We start from the raw sequence: 11,694 nt of genomic DNA, 5'->3' as shown, positions 1-11,694 counted from the left end.
CTGCTTCAATACTCTGCCTCTCTGCCTGACCTGATGAACAAATGCTCTGTTTACTCTGCCTCTCTGCCTGACTTGACAACTCATCTTGAAATACTTCCATCTGACCTCTTATCATCTAAATTTTAACAAAAACTACTCGAGATAACTGCTAGTCTTTAGTTGCCAATGGATTGGCGCCATTTGTCTCTCTTAAGGGCTCAATTTCTTGTTTTACTTGTTTGTTTGTTTTTTTATTTGTATATTTATATATATATATATATATATATTTTGAGGGAAAGATAGAAAAACTTTACTGATAATAAAATGGTATACAACTTAAGCCCACTGGAAAAACACAGGGCATCAAACAAGACAAAGGATTATAAACTGCAGCATTGTACGGGTAATACATGCATAGACAGCCAAGTTAACCTCCGTGTACAACAGGTTGATCTCCATGTGCAGCTCTGTTCTGTGCAGCCACAAAGTGTTGGTACTCTGCTAAAAATCCAAGGGCGCCATCCAGAATCTTTCTTGGGTGGAGCTGGACCTGCTCGAAATAAAATTTATTTCGAGCATTCCACAACGCCCAGGAGACCGTGGCCCATTTTTCCAGTTCAGCTTGAGGCACTCTTCGCACCATCAAACGGAATAGCAGAAAAAAAATCCTGAGCCTCGTTTGAATACTTCTGAATCCTCCCACTACATAACGCCCATACATTTCTTGCAAATGGGCATTCCCACAGTAGGTGACCAGTTGATTCATGATGTTGGCAGCACAGTTCTCATCCCGCCAGACAAAAGTTCGAACCTTTGGAGGGACATTCAACTTCCACACATGACTCCGGAGATGCCTGTCTGAATCTGCTGCAGAGTGTTCAACTCGAGTTGCTCCTTCAGTCCACACGCCACCAGATACGCTGATTTCACAGTGAAAGTCTGAGACTTATTTTCCTTCCAGACTAAAGCATCACGGGCTGAGTTGTTGTTTTTTTTTTTTTTTTCACTAATAGCTGAGAGTTCAATCTCTTGTTAATTCACTAATGACAAAGCAATCCTGTTTGCAATGCCTTTACACATGGCTCTCTCCTATCCTGCCATGTGTGCAATATTAGCCTAACACTCATGACTTAATAATACAAAATAACAAAGACTCAAAGGGGTGTTTTTGCATCTTGGTCTTCTTTGAAGTCTAAACGATGCAAGTGAGGGATTGGTGATATGAAAAGAGGAGTTGTTGAAAAGAAGGGCATTAAAAATATTGAATATTAGCTCTGATACCATGTTAAATATAGACAATATTATCAAACGCAATGTGTTATACTATGTTGTGTATGCTAGAGTGGATGCGGAAGAGGAGATGCATAGAATAGGAATATCATGAACACGAGGGTTACGTGGTTCAGCCTTGACAGCCTACATCCACGGAGGAATCCCTTAAGGGCTACATCTCTATTGTGTAGGAGTGTAGTACAATAACCTGTGTTACAATGAACCCTAACATGAGTATATATAGGCGACTAAACCCTAGACTATTAGTACAAGCAGGAATGAGTTTGGGCTTATTACATTGGGCTAATATATGTTTAATATATATCTTTAACAAAAAAAAAGAAAAGAAAAAAAAGTAAAGTGTAACCTTGAAAAAGTAGAGGTGTTAAAAGTAAATTACCCCAATGCAGATGATAAAGTAATATTTTCTCAGTTTGGGGGAAAAGCAAATCGTGATTTCAGGGATAAAGATCAATCTCTTCTCCTACTTCAGAAATAATCATCTAAATCCATAGTTGACAGTTGACAGTCCAAAACCAACAAAAACCCACAAGGCCAAATCCCATGAGCTTCAAGAGCAAGACCCACTTCTCCTACAACACTTACTCAAGCGGAACAGCCCATCAAGTCAACGCCGCTAATTCCAGTTCTGGGTATGTTTCTGAAAAGCAATAATTCCTATTTCTGTTGCTTTGTAGTTTTTTTTTTTTTTTTTTTTTTTGTGTGACTGAGAATATACAAGACATGGCCTTTCCTATTTCTGTTGCTTTGTAGTTTTTTTTTTTTTTTTTTTTTTTTTGTGACTGAGAATATACAAGACATGGCCTTTTGTCATTGTTTGATATTGTTTTCAGGAAAAATTTACCTTTAAACGGGCTTAGAAAAATCTTGTTTCAATCCACTGCATGTAGTTTTAGTCACGTGGACTTTTTATTTTTTTAGCGGGTGATATGACTTATTTCAATATACACGTGGATATGAAGTTCATGAATCGACAAATACATAACGAGTTAGAAGAGATCTAAACAGATGTAAAAGAAAACTCTGTCCTTTTCTCATCCACTTGTTTTTGCTTTCCCTTTGAATTCTTTATTTTTTTTGTTTTTTGTTATGAATTTGCCAATTCGGATAAGGCTCTTTGTGATATAAAATAGTTGGTGTTTTATTGATCAAAATAATACAAAACAAAAACACTGCTCAACATTCTCTTTAACACTAAATAAGCTTATTTCAACAGCCTTATTTTGCTTTTAAAAAAAAAACTTGTATCTAGAAAAATGAGAATTCATAAAGCTGTACCTAGAAAAAAATCAAAATTCCCCTTGCTCATCCAAACTAGAACTTACTACTAGATCAAGATGTAAAGGTTGTACTTATATATATACTTCATATTATTTTCTCTCTTTTGCGTGGAAAACAGAGGGAATAACTTTAGATAGAGCAGAATGGAAGAAAATAATACATATGACTAGCCTTGACTAATTTGCCGAGGATTCGTATCCGACCCCAAAATTTTGGGACTACAGCTTTGTTTGTTGTTGTTGTTGCGTGATAAACATATCTTTGCTCCAGTTTTTTTTTTTTAAATTTTATTCATTCGTGTCAAAGGTACCATAATATGCAAGCAGAGTGTACCTTGTTTATATACTTTCAAGTTCATTAATCATTTTGCGGCACATTATCTTCATCTCCCTCTGAATTTTGTTCTACTATGTCAGCTGCTATTTGTAGTAACGAATGTCTAAATCCAAAGTGCACCTCAAAACTAACAAAACTCAAATTTTGACTGTTGATGTTCAACAGTCTGTCAGGACAGGGCAAGCTTTCTATTCAGTTCTAGAGTAAAATCATAAAAAATCAGATGGACAACTCAGATCCCTATTATCAGTTGGAGAACATTATAGCACGGATACGCAGTGTGCGCAACGTTGGACAGTCATCCAACCCTAGTAGAGAAGATAACAACCAGGTGTACACCGGATCGCTTCCTCCAGATGTGATCCCTGTGAATCGAAGAGATCCAAACACTGATCTAAGAACAGCACAAACATTTAGGCTCCCTACACTCCCTGAAATATTTAATAATATTCCGAGTTTGGATGATCTAGTAGTATCTAAAGATGATTTCTTAGATAATGAATGGGCTGACAAACCTGCTGTTAGATTGACAACATTTACAGATCAACAAGTTTGTCAGCTGGGAAGGTTTCTATTGCATTCTTTACAGACGAGGATATCCAAACAAGGTGTTGCAGCCATTTTTGTTTTAGCATTCCATTTGAGAGCTCCAGGAGTAGGATCCACTGAAAGAATGTTTGAAGCTACAGATCCACACAGGAAACTGTCTGATAGAGAGTATAGTGACTTTGAAGATGTCCTAGTACCCACAAGAGAATCAATTCAAGCATCAGAGCGTGGAGATGTAGTAGAGAATGCCAAAGCGTACTCATTCTTAGCTGCATCAATGCTCCGATTGTTCACACGATCCTCTGAAAACTATTGCCCAGCTTGGAATCACATTGTTAATGGATTTAAAACTTTTTACGTTCGTCATTGTCCTGTTACTAAAATTGTTCCTAAAGCAGAGGTGATCCAGGCCATCCATGTACATTTTGCTTATGATAACGTATTCAAAGCTACATTATACAGATTGTTATATGTGTCTAACTCAAAGCCCAGCAATGATAGTCTTAAGGGATTTCTGTATGATAACCATCTGTCTCACAATGGTATGCATATCGTTCCGATATTCTGTAGGCTCCGTGATGCTTTAAATTGCAATCCTGATATTTTGTTAAAGGCTATACGGGCCCCACAATTTGACCGGCCGATTCAAGCTTTGGTGAAAATTCTTGGATACATGAATGAAGAAGTAGGTCAACATGAGAGGCAGATGTGGAAATATGGGAGAATTTTCGATGGAAAATTCATGTCTGTATTACAGACAAAAGAATGTCCTAAATTGGTAATGATGTTAGCTGCTGCTCTTCAACAAGAAAGACCTGAAGGAGCAGAGAATATTCTAAAAATCAAACAACTTGAAGATGTGAGTGAGGAAAATAAAAAGAAATGTATTATGGCTGCCGAAGCTGTGAGAAAATTTATTAAATCCTCACACAAACAAACAGCCTGATTCATCGTCTGCAATTGAGTAAGTTACTGACCTTCATATATCTTCCATGGACAACTTTTTTCTTTTCCTTTTATGTAAGGATTCTCTGCTTAAGTAAGATAATACATCCTATGTTTCCTTTTATGTAAGGATTCTCTGCTTAAGTAAGATAATACATCCTATGTTCAGATGGCTGTGTCAAGTAGGCACTTTTTTTCCTCCATGGAGGACATCCTAGACTTACATAATTTGACTAATTTCAGTTTTAACTATTGTGACGCTCTAGTACATAACCTGTGTACAGTGGGCCTCGGATTTGTTTGATCTTTTAAATAAAACATCATATTTACCTATATATATTTATATGTAAAAGCATAGCTCATCTTGACCGAACATAACATTTTCATAGGCATCCTAATAAATTCACTTTCTAGTAGGTCAATCTTGGTGTATTATTCATGATGTGATTAAAGGATGTGTTAAGTCAAAATCAATAAGAACTAGGGGGGTAAATTTAACAACCAAGCCAAGCTCAAACCCAAGTTTAGGCTCGATTGTTAAACGAACCAAGCTCCAACATAATAATGTGTTTGTGAAAAAGCTAGTGAACATGAGACTCGATTTAACTATATATAATATTATATATTTATATGTATATATCTAATAATGTACTAAATTAGACTTGAGATTGTAAGTTTGTAAATGAGTTCATACGATATCAAATCATTATTTTGAAGTTTATTGATGATATAAATGGCCCTTTGTAGTAAAAATTATAATTTTTGTAAATCTATGAATGAAAATTATTTTATCTAAATTATTAGCATAGATTTTGAAGGGATAATTTTTTGTTGTTGTTGTGATTTTACTATATATGAGAAAAGAATAAGTTAACATGTAGTTTTGTTCGGTGATTAACTCAAGTTTGGCTTGTGTTGAAATAAATTTAAATGAGCAATCTTGAATTTTTAATATTTGGCTCGTTTATAGCCCCTAATAAGGACACCATTGGAGGGTATAGGGTATTTGTATACTTTTTATTATTTTATGTTAGTAATATATAAAGACGGCAGGCACACTTACGCTATATTACACTGCATATAGATTTCCCTCTCTCTCTCTCTCTGTGCGTCTCTCTTGATGAATAAGTAATTTTATTGATCAAAAAACACTTGAATTGCAACTTCAAACAAAGCAGGATACCCTGCTGCTAAATCAACACTAGAAGACACCTAACATAGTACATTCCCCTAATACAAACACGTCACCTACATGTAAGGCTGTAACAAGCAGGCCCTCACCCTTAAACCAGGTGCAAAGAAACCAAGCCTACAAACATGGTATTTAACCAATACACAGCTACAAGCAAAGTCCCACCCTACAAACAACAGTCCACACACCTATTACAACAATACAAGCAGAGCAAAAAACTAAACAAATTAACTTCCTCTCACCACAAGCAGACACATTGGATGGAAATTTTACCAACTACAAAATTATCTTGTTATGAGAGGAATTAGGCACTCCTTTGCAAAAATTAGCCTTCCATCTGACATCACTCAAAACTTGCTTTAATAGCCTCGTCTGACAATCTATTGCTACTATACACACTGGCATTACGTTGCAACCATATGTGATACACTAACTTGAAAAATATAGCTTTAACCCCTCCCATCTTCAAAATCTGAAGACCCCACTGCAAACATTCAGACCAGGAAGATATGGCTTGGTGAAAATCACAAAATCCCAGCATTGGGACCAGATCCTACCAGTGATAGAACATTCAAAAAACAGGTGGTCTGTTTTTGCAAAATACACAGCACATCACCAACATACCCCTGTTTTAGAAGCCTTTCTCAAGTTGATAACCTATTTAGAATTGCTAACCAGCAAATAAATGAGTGTTTAGGAATGGAAGCAGGATGGCACACCAATTTCCACCAAGGCACTCATCATGCTTAGCTCTAATCTCATTCCAAGCTGAAGAGCAAAGGCATATTCCAGATCTGGAGATTTCCCAATGCGTAGAATCCTTATCACCCAAGTGTATCCTTGAGAGATCTACTTGCATAATCACCATTTCTTCATATCTAGCAGGTGGGCAATCCTGCAACCATTCTTCAGCAATCTATATACTCTGGCATTCAAAGAGCTAGAAGCTTCAACAACTATTCTGTAATTAAACTAAGGCAGCAAAGCCCCCTTAGGATGCCAATTATCATTCCACACAAAGGCCTTTTCACCATTGCCAATTGAGTGTTAAATCCATGGTCTAACAGTGACCCTAAGCTTAAGAATTTTTCTCCGTCCCCATGAACATCACTGGGGAATATTAACAACCCAAAAACTTCTACCTTTTAATAGGTAAACATGCACCAAGCAACCCATAGTGAACCTGCCTGAGTGAAAAGGTTCCAAATATGTTTAATAATAGCAATCTTGTTCAAATCTTGGATCCTCTTTAAGTCCTAAACCTCCTTCAAGGTTTGGAGAACATACCCTGTCCCATGCCACTTTAGCTCCTTTAGCCTCAGTATCAATACCCTTCCACAAATAGCTATTGAAGCTTTTCTCAATCTGCTTGATCACTTCCATTGGCAGGATAAGCACATTACACCAAAGGCTTGTATGCTATACAAGACAGATTGGATCAATTGCAGCCTACCAGCGAATGACAATCTTCTAGCAGATTGAGAGTGGATCCTAGCTGAGATCTTATCTATCAAAGGCTTGCAGGCCCTACTTGAGAGCTTACCGATATCAATGGTAAGCCTAAATATCGAACAGGCAATTGCCCTTCAATAAACTCTAGTGATGCTAAAAGTTGAGCTTTTGACTTAGTAGGAGGAGCAGCTCCAAAGAAAACCTCACCTTTGCTGCAATTTTCTTACAAACCTGACATGGCCTTAAATTCATCCAAAAAATTTTAAACAGTTTTTATGGGGGTTGGATTAGCACATAAAAAATCATTAGATTGTCAACAAAACATAAATGGGTCAATTAAGCTTCTCAGATCTTGGGTGAAACTAAAATCCATGCTCCTTAGTGACCCTTTCTCTCATAAGCCTAGAAAATGCTTCCATTGCAAAAACAAAGAGTTAGGGTGACAAAGGGTCACCCTGCCTCAAGCCTTTGCATCCTCTGAAATACCCGACAATGCTGCCATTAAAAGCAATAGAGAATTTAGGCGAAGTTATTCTTGCCTCCAACCACTGCAAGAACTTATCAGGAATACCACAAGCTGCTAAACATACTGAATTGAGTCATACGCCTTCATTAAATCGACTTTAATAGTGCACCTAGCTACCCCTTTCTCCTTGTGATAGTCCCTCACCATTTCTACCTGTGATAAACACTGTTTGAGTAGAGCCAATCACATCAGCAAGGAAAGCTTTAGTCTATTTGCTAGGATTTTTGTGATTCACTTCTAAATAATATTACAACATGATATGGATCTACCATTTTTGAGGGATTTGGCACTTTAGGGACAAGAGTAATGATGGTAGAATTACTTCACAATAATTTCCCTGAAGAGAAGAAGGAACTTATAGCTTTTGAAACGTCTTCCTTGACTATATCCCAAGACTTGTAGAAATGAACAAAGTATCCATCCGGGCCTAGTGGCTTTTTTTTTTTTTTTTGTTTTTTTTTTTTGCGTGGATTATATATGTAAAATTTATTCAAATCATAAAAAAGAATCACCCAAGTATAAACGATGTATACAGCTGGGGAAACAGAGTCCAGGCCTAGTGCCTTACCCCCTTTAATGGAAAACAGGGTCCTTATTTCTTATGCTGTCACCTCCCCTTGAAGCATAGCCTTCTGTTCTTAAGGATTCTTGATTCCATTAGTTTATCCAAGTTGTTAATCTTGGCCGCATCATTATGAGCAGGAAAACCCAGCAACCAAACAAACATCTAATCTGATTCTTCGTTGATCTAACTCTGACAGTCCAATGAAAATCCAGTATTTTGATCTCCCATATTTAGCCTACTATTCCTGGACTTCTGCTTTAGAAAGCTCTCCTCAGCATAGCTCAAAGACATAAAACAATGAGACTTCTCTTGTTCCTACTGCAGCAATGTTTATTGTCTAGGGAAAAGCAGGAGTGTTCTTTGAACAGCCTCAAGTTCCTCTAGCTTTTTGGACTCTTTAAGTGATAAGCGTCCAAGATGATCTTTTTAAAATTTTTTTAACCCAGCCTTCAAAGCAAACAAAACATAGGAACCCCAATAACCTCCTGAGACTAGATTGAACTAACCAGATGCATAAACTTAGGATGATCAGTTCAAAAATTAAAAAACTGAAATGGTTTTGGATAACCGTTTACCTCTACTTGTTAGAACATGAAGGAAGTTGCATGATCAGAAACACCAATAGGAAGGAACTCCATTCCAATGGGAGGAAAACAATCAAATCTAATTGGATTGACTAGTATCTTGTCAAGCTTTCTGCCTTGAATTGAAAATCCTCACTTCTACTGGTCCAGTGTACAGAGGCCCAATATAGGGATGATCCAGAACCTCCAGCTCTATTAAGCAATGACAAAACTCCTCTTGAAATGAAAGAGAACCCAAACCTCCAAACCTTTCATCAGGCCCTTTACAATATTAAAGTCACCACCTATCAAACATGGCTGATCACCAATCTGGGACTTGAGGCTAAGCAAATTTGACCATAAATTCTTCTCACAATACCACTATTGGAGCCATAAACAAAGGAAGCATAAAATATGTATCCTTGTGGTAAAGTAATCACACAATGAATTAGTTAATCACTACAAACCCATATTCTACCTAAATAATGACCCTTTGTCATCACGGAAACTTCAGCCAGGAATAAATGCCTTCATAATGCTGAAACCTTCTAATGTACAATTTTACCTCTTTCTGTTTAAAGGGGTCATTAAGGCCCCTAATATTCCATATAATGAAATTCATATGAAATCTGTACTTTGCAGAGGGTTACAAAGGGGGGGTTTGGTAGGGGTGTTTAAACACCACAACACGTATTTTCACAACATTTTTTTAACCCACTTCCACAACACTTAAACAACGATACTAGAAATTTCTAATCAAACAGGCCCTAACATTCTTTACACCTTTTATCTTCTTGCACTGCATGTGTCTCCTAGCGTTTCTTCTTCTTTTTGCTTTTGATTATAGCCCCTTGCTGCATTGCAGCTTCAACGAACTGTTGTATAGTACTGTCCATCAGAGTGTTCACTATCTTTCAGTTTAGGAGATAATGCTGAAGGTTCACCAATTTCCCAAACACCCACTATAGTAACTTCCAAAGCTTGATCTGATACAGAATTTCTCATTGGAGTAGATCTTATCTGCATCCTCTCATTTGAAGAACTATTCACAGGAACCATCACTTGGGACCTCAATGAAGTTCCCATAGGATTTGGCTCCGGCCTAATCTTCTCATTTGGAAGTGACACATTAACAGAATTATACTCTTGGGGTTGTAATGGACTGAGGGGAGCTCCGTTACTCATTTTCTGCTCCTTGTTTACATCCCCAACCTGCTCAGTTGGCTTCTCCTTCATCTTATTCTTTAACGGGCATGAATGAAATAGAGTGACCAAAGATTTTGCAATTGACACAACTCTGAGGTTTCCAGGGATAGACCACTTTAACCTCCAAATGTACATCTTTCCTCAGTTCTACAGAGATAGTCATAGGTAGTGGACTATTAGCTTCAATTTCCACACAAACCTTCGAACCCAAGCCACTTCTGTTTCTCCGTGAGAGAATCAGTATATAATGGTATGCCCACCCCACCAGCGATATGACTCAGGCACTCGGGGTTCCAATATTCAACTGATAAGTGAAACATCTTGATCCAAATCAGAATCCTTTTGAGATTGAACTTGACAGCTTGTAACCCAGGTTGCCATTTATGAAGAATAAGGGACTTGTTTTCTGCAAACCATAATCAAGCTTCAAGAATTTCATCCCTTACCCGTGCATCCTCAAAATTTAAACAAGAATAGCCCTCTTTCCGTGGTCGTCACTTCCACCTTGCCAAATAGGCTCCATTGATGGTCCACAAAATTCTTTACCAGATGGAAAGGTAGAGATTTATCCACGAATTGACCCACCAAATAATTCACCCGTTCTCCAACGCGTTCCTCCGCTGCATCCCGAGGGGGCTTTACAATAGTTCTGCCATTTATCCTCTCTGGAATAAAGAATTCAAGCACTGCAGGTGGGTCCCTACAATCTCAAAGTAGAGCTCGCCAATCTGAGATAGCGGGTCTAGCAAAAGAGATTTTTATCATCCAAATTTCAAATCAATGAAGACTCAGATTTTGGTGGGAGATGATAGTATTCCTTCCTTGCATATTGTGTATTCTATAATTCTTTTAGTGGCTATGGATCATCTACGTCAGAGACTTCAATTTAGGATGATTAAGCTTTGGTCACTTCTTTAGGAAGGCGGGGCTTCTCGTAATGGTGGTTGGAGTAACTTTGCTAGAGGTGGTTTTGGTGGTAATTCTTGTTTTGGAGGCCGTGGTAATAATTCTAATGTTGGAGGTTGAGGTTTTGGAAATTATAGTTACGGGATTGATGCTTTTTGGTAGAGGCCGAGGAAGATATGGTGTTTGGCATTTTTCATTTTACTCATTGTGGGGGTGTAAATCATATAGTAATATGGTGTTATGATCTTCATGTTAAACCTTGGGCTAACCCAGCTAACCAGGTTTCTACTCCAACTACTAGTGATTCCATCACTCTTTCCAGGGAGGAATGTAATGCATTACTTCAGTAGCATGACAAACTATTAGTATTTGATATGGCACATTTGCTCATTAGGTAATATAGCATGCTTTTCATCTCTTCTTTCAATTCCATCAGTAATAGACTCAATGGCTTCACTCACATGGCTGGTATGACCAATTTATTTTTCCACTTTTTAAATTTTCAGTCAACTAAATTCTGTTGTCCTAGCTGATGGCTGTTCTTGTGATATTGCTGGTAGTGGTACAGTTTTTCCTTCATCTCTTAGTTTGTCTTTTGCTCTTTTATACATTATATCCCTGAATTTTCCTTATATCTCTTTTGCCTATTAGCAAGCTCACTAAATCCCTTAATTGTTCAGTAATCTTTTATCCTTCCAATTGTGTTTTTCAGGACCTCAAGTTGAAGAGGATGATTGGTGGAGGTCATGAATGGGATGGTCTTTATTACCTTAGTTGAGCTCCTGCAAGTGGTAGTCTTAAAAGCATTACAAACAGGGGCGTCACCTCATTAGTGGCACTATTGTCTCTTTAGTCTTATTGTGGGATCATACATCAAACCTCTTGTGGCTACTCCTTAACA

At 37.5% G+C, this 11,694-nt stretch overlaps 1 protein-coding gene across 1 annotated transcript; it reads left to right on the top strand.

Annotated features, from left to right (window-relative positions):
• The first annotated feature begins 1,621 nt into the window (after nucleotides 1–1,621).
• On the top strand, nucleotides 1,622–11,694 carry LOC112033309 (uncharacterized). The gene is made up of 3 exons (XM_065779297.1): nucleotides 1,622–1,904; nucleotides 3,055–4,402; nucleotides 11,506–11,694. Exon 2 carries the CDS (start codon nucleotides 3,113–3,115, stop codon nucleotides 4,382–4,384), a length of 1,272 nt encoding a protein of 423 aa, XP_065635369.1. The 5' UTR covers nucleotides 1,622–1,904; nucleotides 3,055–3,112; the 3' UTR covers nucleotides 4,385–4,402; nucleotides 11,506–11,694.

Source organism: Quercus suber, unplaced genomic scaffold, assembly GCF_002906115.3.
Source record: "Quercus suber isolate HL8 unplaced genomic scaffold, Cork oak 2.0 scaffold_204, whole genome shotgun sequence".
NCBI lineage: Eukaryota > Viridiplantae > Streptophyta > Magnoliopsida > Fagales > Fagaceae > Quercus > Quercus suber.
The sequence above is the reverse complement of the archived record's forward strand: the minus strand, read 5'-3'. Positions and strand labels throughout refer to the sequence as shown.